Source organism: Polyergus mexicanus, unplaced genomic scaffold, assembly GCF_030449975.1.
Source record: "Polyergus mexicanus isolate NDT 795.1 unplaced genomic scaffold, iyPolMexi1.0 SCAF_13, whole genome shotgun sequence".
Lineage (NCBI taxonomy): Eukaryota > Metazoa > Arthropoda > Insecta > Hymenoptera > Formicidae > Polyergus > Polyergus mexicanus.
Genome location: NW_027223333.1, coordinates 9,284,580 through 9,307,090, shown reverse-complemented (window position 1 = coordinate 9,307,090; position 22,511 = coordinate 9,284,580). Strand labels below are relative to the sequence as shown.

General features: G+C 34.3%; 1 protein-coding gene across 2 annotated transcripts; it reads right to left on the bottom strand.

Moving 5' to 3' along the window:
• Window positions 1-2,181: 2,181 nt before the first annotated feature.
• LOC138939093 (intermembrane lipid transfer protein VPS13A) lies at window positions 2,182-19,040 on the bottom strand. Of its 2 annotated transcripts, XM_070306627.1 has the most exons (50): window positions 18,644-19,040; window positions 18,226-18,333; window positions 18,005-18,131; window positions 17,632-17,794; window positions 17,336-17,544; window positions 17,088-17,262; window positions 16,482-16,954; window positions 16,079-16,300; window positions 15,888-16,000; window positions 15,600-15,808; window positions 15,238-15,522; window positions 14,881-15,177; window positions 14,665-14,797; window positions 14,327-14,557; window positions 14,113-14,252; window positions 13,937-14,034; window positions 13,644-13,843; window positions 13,107-13,286; window positions 12,842-13,031; window positions 12,614-12,774; window positions 12,131-12,517; window positions 11,888-12,054; window positions 11,547-11,805; window positions 11,317-11,383; window positions 10,854-11,185; window positions 10,614-10,752; window positions 10,243-10,532; window positions 9,967-10,135; window positions 9,666-9,854; window positions 9,096-9,578; window positions 8,866-9,020; window positions 8,579-8,781; window positions 8,137-8,476; window positions 7,831-8,043; window positions 7,288-7,764; window positions 6,894-7,163; window positions 6,274-6,633; window positions 5,999-6,190; window positions 5,576-5,710; window positions 5,363-5,514; window positions 4,958-5,126; window positions 4,691-4,878; window positions 4,419-4,605; window positions 4,218-4,340; window positions 3,808-3,925; window positions 3,548-3,671; window positions 3,399-3,465; window positions 3,186-3,331; window positions 2,913-3,039; window positions 2,182-2,453 (listed from the first exon to the last, which is right to left on the bottom strand). In XM_070306627.1, exons 1-50 carry the CDS (start codon window positions 18,782-18,784, stop codon window positions 2,319-2,321), a joined length of 10,218 nt encoding a protein of 3,405 aa, XP_070162728.1. In that variant the 5' UTR covers window positions 18,785-19,040; the 3' UTR covers window positions 2,182-2,318. The 2 variants fall into 2 exon arrangements, with proteins under 2 accessions (XP_070162728.1, XP_070162729.1); XM_070306628.1 differs by lacking the exon at window positions 16,079-16,300 and having other exon boundaries at window positions 18,644-19,039.
• Window positions 19,041-22,511: the final 3,471 nt, after the last annotated feature.

The following is a 22,511-nucleotide window of genomic DNA, read 5'->3' as shown; positions in this document are numbered from 1 at the left end:
AAGCAGTGGTATCAACGCAGAGTACTGTGTATTCATAGTAAACACGCGCGCGCAAACGCGAACATATATGAAGATACACAAAACACACATGCATACGCAGTAAAGGAAAAAGAAACGGACTTTCATACACAAGAGACAACTGTCTATTGCATAATAATATATATATATATATATATATATATATATATATATATATATATATATATATATATATATATATATACCAAGAAGTGTATCGGCGAACCTTAAATGGTGCGATGTGGATTGATATATATATATATATCGGATGATGATTATATATAAATATTAAACGATAATATAATGCAAATTTTTATATTTGCATGTTTTGTGCTGTAATTAGCGAGTAATTAAGATATTTTGTAGATAACACACACTTCCATTGAATCTTATTCGATTTTTGTGCTACGGCTACGGTGGCGCAAATATACATTTGCGATCGTAGGATCGCAAAGTCTCGACTTTTAGGAGCACAGGCAGAACTAGAACTGAAGAAAGACATTGCTAGAAGAGAAAAAATAATATGACATGTGTGATAAAGGCGCTGATTGAAACGAAAATGAGAAAAAGAGGGAGTATGAAAGAGCGAGAAGGAAAGAAAGAGTATGCATGCGTGCGTGCGTGTGTGTTTATGTATTTGCGTGTATATTTGCGTGCGTGCATGCATGTATGTATGTATGTATGTATGTATGTATGTATATATATATAATGTTGAGATTCAGAAAGAGAGAGAGAGAGAGAGAGAGAGGAACGAAAACATAGAGGAAAAAAGTGAAAGAATGAGAAAATATTCGAGATAAAGTGTAGAGGACAAAAATACCTGTCCGCCTACATTCGCGCGCGAGAATTGTTGTGTATGATGTGCGTGTACGAATACGAATGCGTATGCGATGCGTGCATACAATGCACACTTTGGGACGTATGCATATATGTGCGTGCGTTAATGTAAAAGATGGCTTTAGAGAAAAAAGAAAAATGCGTGCATGTGTATGTGTGCGTGCATGTATGCGTGCGTATGTATGCACGGAGGATGGGGGGAGGGGGACGGTAGAAAAGGGTGGGGACAGTGTCTGTGAAAAAGAGAAAGAAAATACGCAGTTTGCGAAATTAAGTAATTAATTGATTTAAATAATTACTTAAATTATTACTAATTTCACAGTGATTATTTAAATATAATAGGAGATTTAACAGTTTCAATATATAATTTTTTCTTTTGTTTCTTCTTTTCATTATAACTTCCTTTAAGGGAGAGAGTTGAAAGTAGCGGATTCAACTAAAATTGCAATCTTTTTGGAGAATAAACGTATTTATAAAAACGTAATTAAATACCGTTGTGATAACGAAAAAAAAAAAGATAAAAAAGAAGCGGAAAGAAGAAACCAGAAGATGAGAAAAAACCAACCATTGTAGAAGCAGACAGAAACTGGACGATAATGTAGAAACGGATATATTAAAAGGATAAAAAAAAAGAAAAAAGATTTTTAAATTTAAGCTCGATCGTGCCATTAAACGATTCTAATGGGAATATATTTATAACCAAGATTTTATGCTTTTTCAAAGCGCGCATACGTTATTGTAAAATTAACAAATACCGATTGTCAGCTTGCACATATTTTGATGATTCTTACAATACGTACATTTACCTGTAATTATAAAATCCCATTCTTGCGCAAGAGAAAGTTGCAGAAAAGAAAAGAAAAAAAAAGAAAAGACACATTCGCGAACTTGTCGCACACCTTCCACTGGTATACTTCCCCGTTTCGTAGAGAGAATGAATTTATAAGAGAGGCGGAATGAGATTTAGTTTTCACACGATGTGTGTAGCTGTTTAAAAAACGACTCGATTTATCGTCGGAGATACAATTAGAAACGATTATATTGAAATAAGTTAAACAGAACACTTTCCCTGGTCCCAGCTTCTCCCCGACCCCAAAGTATCCTATTCTATAGATATCTAAATACATGTAGTTCTTAAATTATTTACTTTAGTTCGAGTGGAGATGCCTGTAAGTGTAATTTACTAAGACTTTTTGTAAATAAATTATGAAATAAACTAGACGTACTTTATCCAAGACGAAGATACGATCTGACTTAAGGCACAAGATATAATGATAATAAAACAAGTATAGGGCATTAGAGAAAGAGAGACATCCCCTTTTTTTTTGCATTCTTCATATATATATCTTTTATTACGTCAAACTAAATATGTAAATACACTGATCTCTGTATCCACTTTGTTCCTTGCTCTTGATTTTCTCTTTTTCTTAACGACCTCAGCCGTCAATGCATTAAAGTTTCTTTCACTTGGAACAAATGCTGCTTTCCATATTCAGGATCATTGCGCTGTTCATTCTGCGACACAGCCATTCCAGAATATCCGTGGCCTCGCTCTCCACGTACCAGTCTACCATTGACGATGACGTCTCTTTTTCTTCCTGCGCGTATAATTTAATAATGTAATTTTTAATCATGTGTTCAATGCTTTGTCGATCGAGTTATATTAGAATATTAGCCTTGATATAATTATTTTGATTCTTTTTATTATATAATTCCTATTTCTCTCATGCAGATTTTAGAGAAAAATCTTTTCGTTATAGTCAACTTTAATTATTTTTAGACTGAAAAATATCAAAAAGAAATCAATGATTTTCATGATTTTATTCAATTGCTCGCCACTATTGAGCATTCTAGTGTTAATCCTTGAAAAATCGAAGAACTGATTTAAGATTGCTTTTAACAATTAATTTTCCCCAAGTCGTTAAAGTTCAATATTACACTCTTTAAAAAAACATCTTCGATATTTGAATATATGAAATCATTGTTATTTCTTTTCCACAATTGTAATATTTTAGTAATATGAATTAGATATATGTCGCATCGGACATACAAATTACCTCTGTTATGTGCAAAATGAGTTTATTTTTAGCGACAGTTGGCGATGACAGCAATTGATTGGTCTCTAAAGTCCATTTCACGTTCCACGATCCCCAAGCATTTCCCTTCTCGATATAGTATATTCGCCTAAAAATTCACCCAGAATTGATCCATATTCTTTTCTTACATTTCAAAGAATTAATATGGCTCTATATCCTTAAAATTTTTTAATTATCAAATACACGAGCATTAATACACACACAAATACAATTTCTTATAATTGCTAGACTTACTGCAAGGATACTAATGTAATGTATTTTCCATCATTGTGGAGCGTAGCGTGTCCCCAATAAGAATCATTCCGAACGCAATGGCCTTTACTTATAGTGTTCAATAAATACGCTCCTTTCGCTTTGTGCGTCGAGAACAACTCTACACCCTGAATAAGGATACGATTAACGATATAAAGAATAGATCACACATGAAACACGACGGACGATACTTACGAAATGTGGATTAATATATCGTGGCAATCGCATTCTGGATACAAAACTATGTCCTACTTCTTGAGCCCTGCAAAACGAGCATTTCGCCTTAAGGTGAACATTTTATGATGCGTGAAAGAAAGAAAATAGTGTTACAGTAGCGTTGATACCTTTTTATTATGTCTGGTATTATTTTCGAATGAGTTTTTAAACAAGAGCTTTCCGTCTTGAACAACATAGATATTTTTTTCCCTAATGTTTTGAAGAAATATCTCGACTCTTCTCGATGAATGCCTGCCACATTTTTGATAAGATTTAGTAAACGCGTCAAGACGAAATAAAATAATAACGCTCGAACAAATTAATATTACACAATCGTGATTTATTTCGAATTTTCGCTTATGTTAATGATTAATAACTATATACTCACTGTTTGTCAACGTGGTAATCAAGCCGGAAGTCTCTAAATCAATCTCTGTAGCGAATGAATTATCGACTAAGAACGCTAAAGGCGGTACATCCGGATTCTGATAATTTGTATCCTTTACCTGGAACAAAAAACGAATATATACTACTTCTGTATTTTCACACTATATAAGATACCCTTCGTATAATCAACGAATATATTTTCGATTATATAAACATGTGGAAATGAATAAGGGCCAACTTGAAGCTTTGCTTTTCAAGCAAAGGATAATTTAATTTCAATTAAAATTTGCATGACAGAGATACCAAGTTTAATCGTATGAAAAATTTTGAAAACAGTCAGTCACTTAAATTTTTTTATCAAGTTTGGAAAGACACTTACTGATTAAATAAACATTCAAACTTCATATTTACCTTGAAAAGAGATGTGCGGCTGTTTAAAATCGAAGCTTGCATACCATCGGGCGTAGCATATCCCAGCTCGCACGCTATTTCGTATGCCAACTTCTCCGCAGCCTCATCGCCGCATAATAGTAACTGAAAATTCACCGTGCGATTAGCATGTTTCAATATAGAAACATAGAAAAAGAGAATCTTGTCCATTTGTACGCTTACTGAATCTGGTTCGCAAAAATTGCTTTTTGGCGATTTAAAGTTGTAGCCGTATTGATTTCCCAAAACTGTAACTAATCGCACCAGCACATGAAACTGTTCCATAATCTGCGCCATATAAGTTCGTAAGAGGCGCGAAAGAAACTGCTCGTTATTGACGACGATGAAACTTCTTTGATAACTGGGCAACCTAAATAACGGGGGCAATTTAACAAACGATATTTATCTTATCACATATTTGCCAATTATATCACAATTCAAATTTAAATGCTCACTTAAATTCAGCATCCCTTTCGAATGCGCCCTTCTCCGCGTAATCAAAGATGAATCGAAGAATATTGCGATAATCGAGCACGATGCTAAAATTACGCGCGTTAGATCCGTCTGTATTAGCTAACAATCTCAAGCGCAATGCCATTGGAGAAATATATATCTGCTCTATTAAATCTCTTTTCTTGCCATTCTGCAATTTATATGCGCGATGCGGTTAAAATCCCTATTCGTGTAATATGTATAAATTAATACAGCTTGTATGATCGTACGTTACTAATTTTGTGAAATGAGGGAACACGCATATTGGACACGTCCCTCCTGAGTTTGGCGGCGATTGAATGTTTGGTCTCCGGATTTTTGGGTACTAGATTGATCAAGGAACAGAGAAAGGCCTCTTCCAAATTTAAATTGAACTCCCTGATGATGACACATATACCTCTAAAAAAATATTATTTGAAAATTAATATACGAACTATTCATCGTATAAGTAATAATATTATGTAATCATATAGTAATTATAGTAATATAATAATATATTAATATTATATAGTCAATAAATAATAATAATATTATTACATAATATATAATATTAATAATATGTTTCTATATTGTTAATATTACTTATCCTATTATTAGTATATCAGTATATTATTTATATTATGCGTAAAGTGTACTTGTAAATGATATTCTTCAATTTGCGTTGCTTTAGATACGAAAACTCTAAGCAATGTTTCAATCTGCGGGTTCCAGCATAATTCACAAAAGTCTTTTGCAAACTAGGATATAGAACCACTGGAAAGACAGCTTCGCTCAATTGATTATCAACCTGTGCAAGATGGACAAGGAAAGTTATTACCATAAATTGTAATTATGAATTCAATTAATACCTGTATCCTATGAATATATCCCTGCAAATAACAAAGCGTCCTGGACTCCCTGCAATGCAGCCAGATACCTGGCGAATATGTCCTTCGCAACTTGCCAAAGAATGGTTTAGTCATCTGCATTTTCACAAAATCAACCTGCAAAATATTTGGAAAGGGATATATTGAGGACGGACAGATTCATTCACTATGCGATAAAGCACTATTACAGCGAATATATGCAAGTATTAATGATCTCTGCAATAAACATACTTTATGTTCAAATACTTTACATATTTAATTTGTATAACTAGAAATATCGTGTTTGCATAATGAATACAATGTTATTAAGTAACGTATTATCAAATACGATTAAATAGAATCGAGAGCACGCAATATTCATAAACGCCTACTGCAGTTTAAAGAATCGCGTTAGACAAATCGTACATCAATGAAATTCTCCAATTGCACATTCCGCTTCGCGGAATTCGTATACTTATTTTCCAACCAAGCGCTCAATTCTAACGACAGACTCCTCCATCGTTTACTGAAATAAAGCTCCCAATGTGCGGCGGAATCGATCACACTAGCATACAATAACTCTCGTCTGGCACTGCGAAGATTGGGTTCCTGTACGACCTGCGGAAAAAAAAGTCAATTAATAATCTTTGGTTTATCACAGCTGGACCGACTTACAATCGCTTCTATGTGCCTTTACTTACAATGCTGATTCCAATAGCCGCGATTGACAGAAACATCTCTCTTTTGCTCGTTTCGGGATCGATGACACTTCTCGCTTTCAGGTACACACTCTCGTGCTGCGTAAATAATAATACACGTTGCTCGCCTTCCATGTAGCTCACCCAATAAACCTCTGTTTCATCTTGCCGAGCATGCCCCAACACTTGTGGCTTTGTGTCAGATTCTGCGTTAGGAAAAGAATGAATGGTACTTGTGCTCGTATCTTCCGACCATGACGGCTTCGCGTTTGCTAGCGATTTGGGAGCGATTTGGGAGGAATGACACGCACTGTCGCGCCGTTCAACGGTTACAAAAGTTACCGTTTCGTGCCCGCAGCCATCCTACAGGCAAACGAAGATGTTAATACTAAGTAACCAATCCACAAAAATTAATTGAAATTAAACTGATATTTAGAAAACTAATCCCCATGCGTTTTGATTATTGCTTTAATAATGAGGATTGGAAATCTCGTAAAAATTTAATTCAACAAAAAAAGAAATAAGAAGTTTATATTACAGAATACAATATTATTGCAGAATGCAAGATGGAAAATCTGGTCAAAAATATAAGAAAAAAAAATAGACACTTTTTCTTTCACTACCGTTTCAAGTTGTGCTCTATAGCCGAATGCATTATTGTTATAAACATTCCAAATCAATTCTCTGGTCTGAGTAGGATCGTCCCAAGTGTATAGGAGACTTTGAAACGGTTTGAGCAGAGCAACTTGACCCAAACCGATTTGATTCAGTTTCAGAAATAATTTGTCGCAGAGATTATCCACTCGCACGGGTATGTCGGTGACGATGTATCTTCGGAATATTATGCGATACGGGGCATTCATACCACCTTCGATCTCTACGCATAACGCCGACTATAAATTAGAAAATCTTAATATAAAATCTCTCCAAGTGTTGCAAAATAAATTACAAAATTCTATACAACATCCATTAGATTGGTTGTTATAATTAATATGTAATCACATGTCTTCGTCTTACCCCGTTATCCATTCTCAGCACAGTCTTGCCCACGTATGTAATGTCGAAATGTTGCGAGACCAGCTGACTGTTTCTCCACTTTATCCTCATTTTCATGGACTCGGTGACGGGCCAAAACGATATCTCTTGTCCAGGTAAAAGATCGTTCCAAAGATCGGCCTCTTCATTCTTCTCCATAAACCTCAAAGCCTTTTTAGTTTTGTTGCAAATGAAGAAGTACGGTAGAAACGTTATAATCTTCGTGAAAATGGGCGATAAGCGGGAACTTTCTATCTCCGTTAAGATATGATATTTTCGTCCGCGTTCAATATCTCGACAAACGATTAACGACATCGACGTAATTCCGTCCAATCCAAATGGCATCGACCACTCGGATTGATGGGCCCTTAATTGAACCATGCTCTTTTTATTATTCTTTTGAGAGAACACCATCAACTCTTCCTCTGGCATCTCATAAGTTATATAAGAATGGCAATCCTAAACGATAAATAGTAATATAGATCATAGTTTATTATTATGAAAATCAAATTGTTTGGGTTATACCTGGATAAACAGCGGCAAGCCAGATTTATTTATCATCCAATACTGCGATTGTATAATGATGTTCCAGCTGGAAATTTTACCTAATTCTAAGCATAGCAAAAAGGGTTTCGTCAAATCCGACTCGTTATCTGCAGACATTAATATAAACTTTCGTTCTAGATTCATATTCAGTTTTACCGCACCCATCCAAGATGTGCCCAAATAGTTGTGTATCTATATATAAAATCATTGAGCGTGATTAAACAATGCAAAGCAGTATTTGCTACATTTTTATATAGCTGATTTTTTTTCCAAAATTCTACGCACCTTAAAAATAAACTGCACATTACTACTATAATTCAGAGAGTGCATGTTTATTTTTTCCCCGGGTTCGATTTTCACTTCGTAATTAATGCTGGGTATACCGGCATCGATGACGAAGGGCAGCTGATTATTAAAAACTACAGGCGGTACGATATTTATCAAGTAATTCGGCACTTGACAGCCCGAGGAACGAGTCGTTAACGGGACTTCTGTGCATATCGCCCTGACACAGAATATATTACAGTTAATGTCGCCTTTCTCTTTGCAGCACACATCTTTAAATGCATTTTCTGTACCCCTCAAGTCTTTCCAATAAATTTCTTCCTCGCTGACTTGATATTTTCTATACAAATAATATATTTATTATTGTGTTATATTTTATTTTATATTTCTTTCTCAAATAGAAAACAACTTACAAACTGACTTAATTTACGATTCTACTTACTCTAGATACGCAGGAAGAACGTGTATCGGACAATGATAAGCGATGTATAGAGGAATGTTATAAATCGCATCAGGTTCGATGATTGCCATTCTTATATTATGATCAAAGGGATTTGTAACTTCACCGGTAGGTATTAAACCCAGTTTGTCCACTACCGCTTTTTTGTAATAAAGTCCAAGTGCGTACGACGTTTCGTTTCGAAACTAAAAGGTATCTTTTCGTTAGCGGAAAAAATACAAAAGACGGTGATGCGAAAAAAAGTGGATAAATAAAGTGGATTACATTACCTGTAACGGAGATCGAACGCAAACCGTACGATGTAGATAACTGTTTATTGTCGCCTCTATTACCAGATAATAGCGGACGTCGTGTCTCACAGGACGAAGCGATACGAGATTGCATGTCTCCTTCTTAGGACAATACATCAATACATCCTCGAAACCTGCGTTAAGAATAAAAAATCGGTTTATTCACATATTTATGGTATTTTTCGTATAGTGAAGCGAGCAGAAGTTACCTTCAAAAATAACACGAAGAAACTCGCCAGTTATAGATTTGTAGATTTGCATCGGCGAGTCGACAGGAAAAGTCTGACATTCTGATACGACTACGGCAGTATCTTTACCGATCCATCGAGGACTCGTGAAATCCACCTGGGTTTCATTTTCCGGACTGCTGGGCACGCTGGTCGGCGAACTCCCGTCGTATGCAAAATTATGCGCGGCTAGGACACGCGTGACACTGTTTCCGTCTACTTCTTCTTGAACAAGCAGTTCTACTCGACTCGTGTGACCTATATCGTTTAGCACAATCAATTCTCGTGTATTGGCTGATACAAACGGGATTCCACCCTTAACTCTTGCAAATGCATTTGACATCGCATTCCATGTCGCGATCATGTTTTCAGTTATGGTGATGTTGATTTTGTCCTCCGAATATAGAATAATATGCGGCGCAAAAAGATTTGTTTTCGCTAGCGCACGTGGCGTGGCGGAATTAACTACATGCAAAATTGAAACATTAACGTATTTTAATATAAACAACTGAGATTTAATACATGTGTGAGACTCTTTAAATTTACACATACAAGATTCACAATTACAATCCAGCGTTAATTCCAATTCCTCATCTTCATTTGTACTCGAATCATCGGAAACACTTTCTTCGTCGTCGCTATTATTATTAAATAGATAATTGGAAATCTTTGTTAATTTCGTATCGCTCTCATCATCGTCTGTATCAGACTCATCCTCATATGTAATGTAAGTTTCAGGCTCTGTTTATTTAAAAAATAAATAGATATGTACTATACATATAATATAATATATAGTATATATAAATAATTAATTCTCACGTATTAAGTAAAACAATCATGTGAATAATTTTACCTTTTCTCATAGAGATCACATCAGTATCAGGTCCAATAAATATCATATCCGTTACATCCTGTTCATTATACTTTATGTCCTTCTTTTTTGCTTTTGCAGAATCTTGTTTTATGTGGTGGCAAAAATCTGTCCAATGGGAATTGATCATATTTGCTTCGCCTCGGTATGTCTGAAAAAATCAAATTATGACCAATATATATAACATTATATTAATAGATAATTAATAGAAAATAATAATATACATATAAATGTACAATAATGAATAATCTTTGTAACCTTAATAATGAATTCCCATGGTTTATAGTTTACATCATCCTTTGTGCAAAGTTCCACGAATGGCTCCCAATTTTGATAAGCTCTATTGTAACAGAATGCGTGAAGCTTTATATTAGACTCGAGATGGAAATTGTTGTACCAATCATCGATAGCAGCAGTAACGACAGTTTCTATTCTCATTACTGGAAATCTTCCTATGGAATACTCCATTTCCAACAATAAACATATTAGTACAGGTCTCAAATTGAATATTACATGATTGTTGTGATGATGATACAACGTCGAGTCGCCTAATAACAAAAAATACAATTATTTAAATGTAATGAAAGAATTATAATAGAACAATCTACATTGTATCATAAGATATTTACTTGCATCAATTTTCTTATACGGTATACTAGAAACTTTTGTTGGTGCCCAGAGATTGTTAGGCACGCTGGTATTTTGATTGCTATCATCATCCATTTTCGAGCTAATGCTGTTCAAAAAAGTCGACGCTTCATTCAATATCTAGAATGCAGACATTGACAATATGCAATATAAATAATTCACAGTTTGCAGAATATCAGATATATTTTATATATCAGAGATTTAGCTCAAGTCATACTTACATCGAAAAAGGTATGGATCACTTCCACTGATAGATGTACATTAATACTATTTATAGCAACGGCGATTTCTTCATTACCGTTCGACAATTCTTTCTTCTTAGAAATTTCTAAATCGCAAGGATGTAACAACCAATACGGAGACTCGTAATTTCCCCGACCTTTAATCTTGGCATTGACATTGGTCAGAGTGCAGACTATCGAAGAGGAACAACCATGTCTGCTGCTTTCGATGAATACTTCCGTCTGCATTCGAATCACGTGCGTATTATTTTTCTCCAAGTCACCGAATAGAAAAATATCCGGCTTTTGTATTCTAATTGATATAGAAGTACCTAAACACATTAGAATTAATCGTTTTATTTTCTACATGTAAAGTCATGCGAGAAATGTCACATATCGCTATTGAGAACGAGAGAAAGAGCTATTTTTGTATACAATCTGCATGCATACATAGACAAACTACCTGGTTGCTCCTTAAAATATTGGGAGCAATTTATTTTGTCAGGTTCTGCATTTATAGCTTTCCGGTTCTTGATTTAAATCAAATACATTGATGGAATTAATTTTATTCAATAAATATATTTTAGACAAGATATACAATTTTTAAGAAAGAATTGATTGAGAGAAGTGAAAATTAATTGAGGAAAATAGTCTTAATTAGCTCTATTGCTGTCCAAATGAATTTATATTTACCATTTGGTTATTATTATCGTATCCGTAATTGATGATTCCTTTCTCTATCTGCTCGCCAGGTAAGGAATCCAGAAAGTACCGTCCTAAATGCATCAAGAAAGATACAGACAAATTAATTCGCACGTCTTGAATAAGAACGTCGAAACACTTTTCCTTTGCTTGAGTACGACTGTACGTAACATCGATTATAGGAGACATCGATACAGAAATACAAGATTCTAAATTCTTCTCTAAGGATACTGCTGGCGATTGTATTATTCTGAAAACGTAAAACGAGATTAATAAAGGATCAAAGACCAACAAAATCCTTCTAATTAAAACTTCCGATCAACGATACACACTTCTTCTCAATGACCGAGTCCTTGCGTGTGTCTTGCAATAAGCAGCTTTGCAAAGAGAGTTTCATTTTTACACTCTTGTCACTATAAAAATCCCAGGTATTAACAGTTTCTCCGAAAATCAATTTGCACAAACCATGATTCAAATCGCGCACAGGGGAACTCAACACCTGCAATATAATACAATCAAAATTATATATGACAGATCAACATTGATTAATTTGATATTAACATCTATATATATACCTCTTCTGTATCCATAAATAAATTCAGTTGCAATCCCTCTAAAATAAATTTTATGTTGATTTCGCATAATGCTGTTTCATTATGAGTTAAAAAATCTTCCAGCTTCTTCATCATAATGTCATCATTGTGCTCGACATTCTTTCGGAAGTTTTGTGTTGAAATTCTATCCTCGTTTTCGCTGACCTTTTTAAGCAACAGTATTTTGGAAATATTATCTTGCCATACTGATATAAGAGACTTGAGATCCTGCTGACTCAAGTTTACATTTATAATGTCGATTGCTCCTTGCACATTGAATAAACCGTACGTTTGGAATTCCATAATACTACGATATTCCGTTTTTCTCTTGATATCAAACTGAATTTGTATAGGTTCGATAATGGGTTCCTGAAATTATTTTCGTATGTGGTACATATTTTTTTTTAAGATATACTCTGATATAATAAAATTAATTAGAATGTTCAATCTGAACTTCAATCTAACCTGCACTTCCAAATCTCGCGCCAAAGTCATAATTGCCCTAGATATAGTCACAGATTTCAATTTTATCAAAATGTTGTCGATTATCAATTGTCCATTATCATTAGCGATCGCTTTCATCGATTGTCCGTTATTCTTGAAAAAGTTTTCGACTGATAATATGCCTGAAAATAAATTCTGTAAAAGAAACGTCTCAATTTATATAATTATCTCTCAGAAGCAATTCTATACCCGTATCGAAAACCAAGAGACTTGGGGCATCCTTCTTCTGCGGTAGCAGAAAAGTAGGTCCTTGTATATCGATAAAAATATGTAATTTCGTCGTACTCTTCTTGAACAACTCGATTCCTCCGACAAACTTATTTTTCAAATAATTTAAGAAACGAGTGTAGTACGTGGAAGCAAACGGCCTCACAAAATTCTATATAAAGAAAGTGAAAGTGTAAATATCAATATCATAATAAGATACAAATGCAATGTAAGAAATCTATCATACCCTTAAATCATACAAAATTTTAGAAATGATCACACAATTTATTCTTCCGATGGAAAGCTTGAAGGTGCCATCTGACATCACATCGTCCTGATTAGTATCGATATCCGAACATTTATATAACCTTGGTGTATGTCTTACATATTTCAGATCAAACACCTTGTCCTCATCGGTCGTCAAAATCTTTGAATAAAATTAAAAAATAATATATACAGAATGTCCGACAAGTAAGTGACCAAACGAAAGGTGGAGGTAGATTGGGTCAAACTGAGTCGAAAAGTTCTGAACCATTTTTTTTTTATAACGCTTAATAAAAAAGTTATTATCGAGTAAAATCTGGTTAATCAGTGCCGATCATTAGCTGGGCGCACATCGCAAGCGTTATAAAAAAAAAATGGTTCAGGACTTTTCGACTCAGTTTGACCCAATCTACCTTCACCTTTCGTTTGGTCACTTACTCGTCGGACATCCTGTATATGTGTATGTATGTGCATGCGCGCGTGTGCAGTAAAAAAAAAATATATTATTCAGGGTGATTACTTTCGAATAAAGCGTGTCGTCGTTCAAGTCTTCAGCAAGTATACTTCTGAGATGGGCACGCAGCACCATTCTCTCGTTCGCATTGTAGATGCAATCGTTTTCCAAGCCGGAAACCTTAATCTCCATTAAATCTATGTCCTTGTCACAGAATCGTAGTGCTAGCGAACTAAGTCTGGTTGAATAATTCAGTTTAATCGCACCTATAAAAGTATTGTTGCGAGTTGTAAAACTAATTGATACTTCCTTTCCATATTCAAAAAATATATATCTTGTATTGAAGAATATATTTATACCTGGTGGAATGGGTGGATCTATATCCTCTTGTTCCCGTTTTATAATATTACTGCATATCTTTTCAGCATACTTGATTAACAATGTACCATCACACATACTGAAAGAAATAAATCAATTAGTATTTCCAGGAATATCTATCAAGATGATCGTGTGTTTTCTTACATGTCTTACTTACGTTTGAAATTTATGCCAATAATCTTTTATTTTCAGTAACGCGGATCTATGAAGATTTATATTAATATTCAATAGATTCACAACCAGTGAGCGTTCGATATTTTTAAAATGCGACTTGAAATCGGGGCAATTTGATTTAACCTTTAAAATAAAAATAATTAATGCACATTTACAAATCAAGAAGTATATATATTGTATCTTTGTGCACAGATTACCTTACGATATGATACAACGAGTACTTCGTAAGACTCGTCGGTGGATATCAATTCCAGATATGATCCGGTAACGCCAGCGTTTGTCTTATCGACTAGAAGAATCGATCCAATACCGAATTGAACAGCAACACCATATTCCATCATAGCTGCTTCATAATACAAGGTATGCAATCTCAAATTGAGATAAGGCTGTTCTCGGTTGTCCACCATATGTTCAAGATTTATGGAGAACTAAAAATTTTAAAACCCAGATATTTATCAATAATATATTTATTTACTAATTATATTTAATAAGATATTTAATAAGATATGTGGATGCTTGATAAAACTGTACTTGCCTCGCTTATAGCAAATCGAAGTAACAAATTAATGTGGTTACATGGAGATATATTATCGTCGAATCCAGATAAATTAATTGTTTTAGATAACAGTTCCAAGTCTTCTTCGCTAACTTCCGAAGAAACAACACTCCTAATAAAAAATTAGAATAATTTGATTTTAATACACCTTAAGTAGTGAGAAATACATACTTTTATAATATATTATCACATTACCTGTCAAGCTTTGGTACATTATTGGTAACAACTTCTTTGGTAATAGGTTTAAAACCATTGTGCATCATTATAACAGATGGCAAACACAGACCGGATTGTACTTTCATCAATTCTTTTACCGAAGTAAAAGCAATTCTTGATTTTTGTTTGAGAGTAAAATTTTTAAAGGTAGCTTTATATTTTTCAATATTATTTTCGTATAGCACTAGCAATTTATTCAAAAAGTGAGCCATCAGTTGCAATTTATTTTCTGATAAATTAAACTTTACATTTGAAATATGTACATTAAGTTTTGTCCTGTGAAAAGTTACATATTAAAAAGAGGAACAAACAAGAGGAATAACAACAATTTTTTACCGTGGTAATTGACGATATTCCGGTCTAATACTGTATGAAAGTGTTGCGTTCGCTTGTAGCTTGGGTAATAAATGATACTCCGAATCGCTCCGTTTTCTTGCCGAGCGCCAATCGTCGCCCGAATGACAAAATAAAATCTGCGCACCGGAAAACTCTATATTAAGTCTGTCATAGAGTAATTCTTCCAGTTCCATGAGAGTAGCGTCTTCCAATTGCAAATTGCTCGCTTGAAGTTCATTGATCAAGGTCACATTACCAAGATCCAAAACAAGTATATGTCCTCCTCTAAAAAAATAATTATAACAAAATGTGATATTTTTCATACACTTTCATTCATAATTCTACATACATAATAAACGTACTTTTGAATCGATCCATATTCGGGAAATATAACATACGGACTTTTAATATCTATTTTGAAGCTAATTCTCAATGTCTGTGAAATGATGTCGTCCACGAAGTTTAAATATTTTCTTTTGGCGTAATCCCACAATCTGTATATTCCGAGAATCGTGTCATATATGTAATTGGTGTTGAATTTGAAAAAGTTTACAATCTCCACTATGGCAAACTGTATAAAAAATAACAAATGTATGAGAGAGATTTATAGACATTGTGATTGAAACAATCGCGTATAAAAGTGCTATTACGTGATGATAAGTCACTTCGATAGCTTCCAGCTTTATGGACACTTCAAAAATAGGATCCATATTTAGTCCATTCTTTTCAAAATCTATGGCCAAGAAGTAGGTAGACACATTCCCTGTCAAACACATATAATAATTGCAATTAGTATTTGTAATAATCTATTAATTGTTTAGAGAGATAAATAAGTAGACACCTGTCAATACATTATCAACTGTAATCAAAGGAACCAAATCACCGTCGATCGATATAGCCTCGATAACAAAACTTTCAGCACGAGCAGATATCTTGAAAGCTAATAACGTAGGCCGTGCCTCGATACTTGTCAGGAATTGTGCGACAGTTACAATCAACATTTCTTTGCCTTTGCTCAAAAGAGTCAGACAACAATTTGCCAAAGTAAAATTTAATTTGTAATCTATAAACATGAAAAAAGATTCTCTTTAGATGAAAAAAAAAAAAAAAAAAAGAATTATGAAAAGAATTATGAAAAATTATCAAATATTTGCTTTTTGTGACATAATTCTTATGATTTTTTATAATACTATATAAAAAAACAATTAATAATCTTACATTGAAGAAAATATTTATGCGCTCACCGATTTGCTTTAGCGATTTTTCCAATTTTATCTGTGAATTGGATGTATTATCCTTTACATCTATCACCGAATTTTGACTTTCTTCTTTGTTGCATTGAACTATTCTACTTTGGTCGTCGTTCGATAATATTTCGACATTGACATCTTTTGATGAACTTGTTATAGTTTGACACTCGCGCTCGATATCCTTATTTTTCAATTCTTGTTTAGCATGCTCTCTCGCAATCACTATATTTAATATTGTCAGACTGTCCTCGTATTTTTGCAAATCCAGTTTCAATTCTGTGTCGTTTGGTCGTTGCAAAGTTTGAATACACACCTCTTTATAATTTCTGTAATTTTTCCTATGTTTGGCTATATGCGACCAAGTATATGGTTTGACATAGTGGCTCAAAATAGAATTGTATGCATATTTCCACCAAGATGTTGGCTCCTCGTACACGCTTTTTCCTGGTCGATATTTAGCATGTGGTCTGTAGATATTACATATATAACTATTAATTTTTAATCATCAATTTTATCCGAGAGAAAAAGAGAGAGAGTTTATTGAAAATGCATATGTTATTAAAATAAATAAAAGAATCTTACAATTAGTAAATTCATTACCTATTGACGCTCGCTCGTAATAAAGAATCTTGAATATGGCAAAATGTAGCATATTGCGCTTCGGATAGTTGCATTGCCACATCCTGGAGCACAATATCGACCAACATACGAGAAGCTTGCGTTTCTGTACCTTTGTGTATGATGACTTTGATCTTGGCCGTGAAAGGCTTCAACACTTAAAAAAAAAAAAAAAAATGTTATCAAAATCAAGATAAAAGTTAAGAAATAACATCTTTCATCAAACATACAAAACTGAAATTCCTTGTTCTTCATTCCAAACGTTTGCAGAGATCTGTGCATCGCGCTTTTCCATGCGAGAAGATTGGACATGTCCCAATTTCCCTGGATATTTATACAGGATTCTGTATCGTGATCCATATACGCACTGAGCGATTCTGCGCGTATAAGCTGATACACTGTTTGTGAATTTGTAGCGCACACTCCAGGCTTCCATTTACTGAAATTCATCATTTCTATTAACAACATTGGACACACATAATCGAGAAGAAAGATGACGATATGTGTTTTCAAGTTTACTTCTTACTTGTTGGTAGTTGTAATCGATATGCTTTGTATACATATACCACAGGCACAGAGAAAATTACGCAATATTTTCTCTTCGTATCTAATATGTACATTATTTATAGTAATCTGAAAGTTTTTTGTAACTGACGCTAATAGACCATCAAATAGCTGAGGAGGTAGACCTATGAAAAAAACAAAAGAAAAATAAATTATACAAAGATAAAATCTCATCGAGAAACATATTAATTGTTATTAATTTGAAAAGCATTAAACATTAAGTTGGAAAACTTTGACAAACATAAATCAAATATAGACATTTCCTAGTAGAAATACCAAGCTCAATAAAAGAATTTATTAATATAAATAATATTTTGATAAAAATATTTAACTACCTGCTCTAAATAATTCATCTTCCTTGAGATCTTCGAGAATTTTCTTTTTTTCTGCTCTTATTAAACGTTTCTGTATCTCTGGATCGTACGGACCGGATAATGCAGGTACAGCGAATGCATATATATCCTAAAGAGAATAAAAATAACTTTGTATGATTTCATATTATTTCAATATACACACACAATGTTATAATATAAATCGTATATAAATTGCTTGATACCTCTATGCATATCACAATTGGTTGCGAGAAAAGTCCAGACCATGGTATTTTCAAAATAATTTTTCCTATCAAGCCAATCTCTATTCTAATAGGTAATCCCAATTGATACTGAAAGTATGAAAATACATCGGAAAATAATATATATCTGATATGATTCTATTTTATATAATTTGAGGATCTCTTGACTAAACCTGGATTAACTTAATCAGCGATACATTGAAACCGATGGATAAATTGATGCCAATCATAAAATATATCGTTCCTAATCAAACTTTCTTCCTATATGTCAAAAATTAATAATTTTATCCTCACGTATTAACAAGCCAATGCAAGTTTCACTGATAAATTAATTGTCAAGTAAGTTAATCGAAGTCTAGCTCAGAAAATTTTTTTATTTAAACCATTGGAAAAATCGTACCAGAGCTTCCGGTTTCAACTTGAGATCAGTGAGGCACGTATCCCCGGAGAAAATACCGACGTTGAACTGCTCCGTGTCCAGGTCCTCTACGTACCTGCCCAGCAGGCGGTTCAAAAATGCCGCTACAGCCCCCTCGAACATCGTTGCTGTCAGGCTCCCGTTGCTCGTTTTGTATTTATATATTTCGCGAGCCAAGAGAGAAACGAAATCGAATGGAGTCAACCTGGAGGCGCCCGGTCATCACCATCCTCATAACCTCGAGATTGTTGCAATTCGCAAAATAATTCAGTCATGCGCGACGCCACCGCAATCCTTATCGATCTCAAATTTTCGTCCCGTCTCATCTCGTCGCAACTCGACGTAACGTCCGTAGAGCGAATTTTCCACTCTCTGCATTTTGCATATGTAGAATCAAGTCGATGATGCATGCTTGTAAGTTTTGGAGAAAAGAAAAGGAGAAACGAAAGCAATAAAAACTATCATTAACTAAAATTACAAAGAAAGTTTTATCTTTATTATTTCACACTTATACAATATTAGTGTTATCGAACGAAGGAAAGTCTGATTGCTCTGAGAGCGATTAACGACGTTAGAAATACCGTCTTCGATTACTAGGGATATATTTATTTATATTAATCAAATTCAAAACTCGAAATTTTCGGTCAAACGTATGTTCATAAAAAATTGATTTCGATCGTTCTCACAGCGATGAAATCTGCTTTATTCGAAAACACTAATAATTTCTTCGCTCTTCGATCGCGAATCTATCGCATTCTATTACATTTGAGAGAAGCATGTATCATGGCACGTACAATTAAAATAAATATAATAGAATAACGCGTACGCGCACGCCGGAGAGATTGACAACAATTTAATAATCCCGCCAAATTAACGTCACGTACACTTTCAACTCTCACGTCGCGATTGGTTGTACATCTCGTTCAATTTTGCTCGTTTGATCTGATCCGACGAATCAGCTCGCGCCACATTTTACGTTCCCCTACCCCGTGTTCCGCTTCCCCACCCGGATACACCCGATATTATAGTGTACGTCACGTGTACTATAATATCGGGTGCACCCGGGTGGGGAATCGGAACACAGCCCTACCTGGCCCGAAGCTCGCGATTGGGTGGACGCGCGATGCGATGCCATGACCTCGGTATCCCGAGTGGGGCTTGGAACGTTGGCACGCTAGCTTAGCTCGGTCTCACGACCGAATAAGCCATAAACGGGAGACCCGCGCGAGAGGAAGGACACGTACCGGGATCCCTCAACAACGATATCGATCAAGACGGCGGCTGCGGCTAATTTCAACGATCGTCCGGCATATGTTACATGGAGAAAGTGCGTTACCTCGAGTCGGAGCAATCCCAACGCGGGACTTAAGGTACCTCCGACTCGAGGTAACGCATCTTTTCAAAGTAACGCGAATCATCATTCGGGAGATATCCAACATGGCCATGTACGAGGTTTCCGGCACGGGCTTTTCTGGTAGTCTCGTCGTGCAGCTTTCGCGTGTGCAGCGAAAGCTGCACGACGAGACGGCTAGGGAATCTACCAAGCTCGAGATCGCCGAACGCTGAGATGATAACGAGAATCTCAAGAGTAAGTGATATTATATATTTTCTAAAAGCGTGCCGTTCTACTTTTTCACATTATTTCTTTATTTGCGAAATGGGCAGGAAAGTTAAATGGCATTAATCAGAATTAATATTCATAGATATTTGCGCAATTGAACTTGCGACATTTTGAGAATCATTATGTCTGTTTAGAGAGCGTGAAATTTGTAATCCATAAAAATTTAAGACCGTGGCACGCAAAAAAACTTAATTAGTAACGGCCGGGGTATATGGAATTTTTTCGGCGTAGCTTGCGTTTCAATATGGCTACCCAGAATGGCTGACTCGACGAAGACTTGGTCATAGAATATTGTCGAGTCAGCCATTCTGCTCAAGCCCTCATGCGGCGTCTACAATAGAGACTTTAAGCCCCAAGGCTTAAGAAATTGACCAATCGCAGTCAAGTATTCTTCTCACACTTGACCGTGATTGGTCAATTTCTTAAAGCTTAGGACTTAAAATCTCTATTGTAGACCCCGCATTACTGTTCGACTGTCTTAAGCGGGGAACATACAATTTTGCATAAACGCATAATCACAAGCATAAGGAAATTGCTTGCTTCATTTCCTTGTGCATAACGAAATTGATCGATCAATTTCCTCAAACCTGTATCAGACTACGCATTGAAAATTAAGGATTGAAGATTAAAGATTGGAATTTTGATTGACCTGATTGGTCAATTGATCTTAAATCTTCGATCTCGGATCTTCAATGCGTAATCCGATACGGGCTTTATGATTATGCGCTTATGCAAAAGTGTGTGCTCCTTGTTTTACTCTAACTTTTCTTTATGTGCCACGGCCCTAATGCGGTGTCTACAATAGAGATTTTAAGCCCTAAGCCTTAAGAAATTGACCAATCACAGTCAAGTATGAGAAGAATACTCTACTGTGATTAGTCAATTTCTTAAGACTTAAGGCTTAAAATCTCTATTGTAGACGCCGCTTAAGACTTAAGACGTAAGAGTGCGTAACCAATGAGAGGCGTTACACATTTTTTATTACGCAGAATAAAAAATCTGGTTCCGCGATACTCGTTAGGCGGAAAATATCTCTTACCTTTTTACAAAAAGATAAGCAAATGGCGCCAAGTACACGCGCCAGTTGTAACAAACTGTTACATGTATTTACGAAATAATAATAAAAATAAACTGATAAAAGGAAGGAAAAGGCATTTTTCAGCCCGCGTAAAATAAAAATAAACTAATTTATAAAATAATATTATTTTAAATTAAATAGTATGCATATATATATATATATATATATATATATAAACTATTCTATACAAATTATTTTAATTTAATTAAAGTCAAATATAACTATAATTTGCTAAATTATAATTTACAACTATAGAATCAAGCATATATCGCGGTTTACATACTTTCTTCGTTTATGTAAAAGCTCGCAGAAAGTGTGTAAAAGAAAGTATTTATATCGAAGATAGTTATTCAAGTGGCGCCCAATCAGACATATTTCCTATTGGCCAATTGAAAATAGGATTCTCTGATTGGTCCGATTCCCCACCCGGATGCACCCGATATTATAGTATACGTGATATATACTATAATATCGGGTGGGGAATCGGAACACAGCGTGGTGTAGGGATGTTCGATTCTCTTAAAAGAATCGATTCTTGAATCGAATCATGAAAATCGATTCTCTTAAAAAGTCTGAATCAAAGAATCGATTTTGCAAGAATCGATCTAAAAAATCGTACAAAATTATTTATATATAATTGAAACATACATAAATCTAATTAATTAATTAATTTTAGCTAATTGTGACCATAAAAAATTTTTAATTGAATTAATTAATTTTAAATTTTAATTAGTTTTTTAATTTTTAAAACTTAAATTAATAAAGGAAATAATTAATTATACAATTAAGCTTTAAATTTTTGAAAAATTTTATATTATTAAAAAAGTATTTACAAAAAATATATGTTTATTTCACATACTTTTTACATACGTTTCTTTTATATACTTTTATATACTGCTTTGTTTTTAGTACCAAATTACTTATTCATTTTTTAATTGCCGATTTTTAATGGACAGTGAATTTAAAAATAATAGTTGTAGATGATCGGGCGAATGTCGGTTCCTGGAATCTTTTAAAATTGTGAAATTGGCTCTTAGACTATATAGATTCTTAGGGTAAAGAATCGATTCGTAAAAAAATCGTATAGCAAAGAATCGATTCAAAAAATCGATTTTTTGACTAAAAAAATCGATCTTTTAAAGAATCGAATC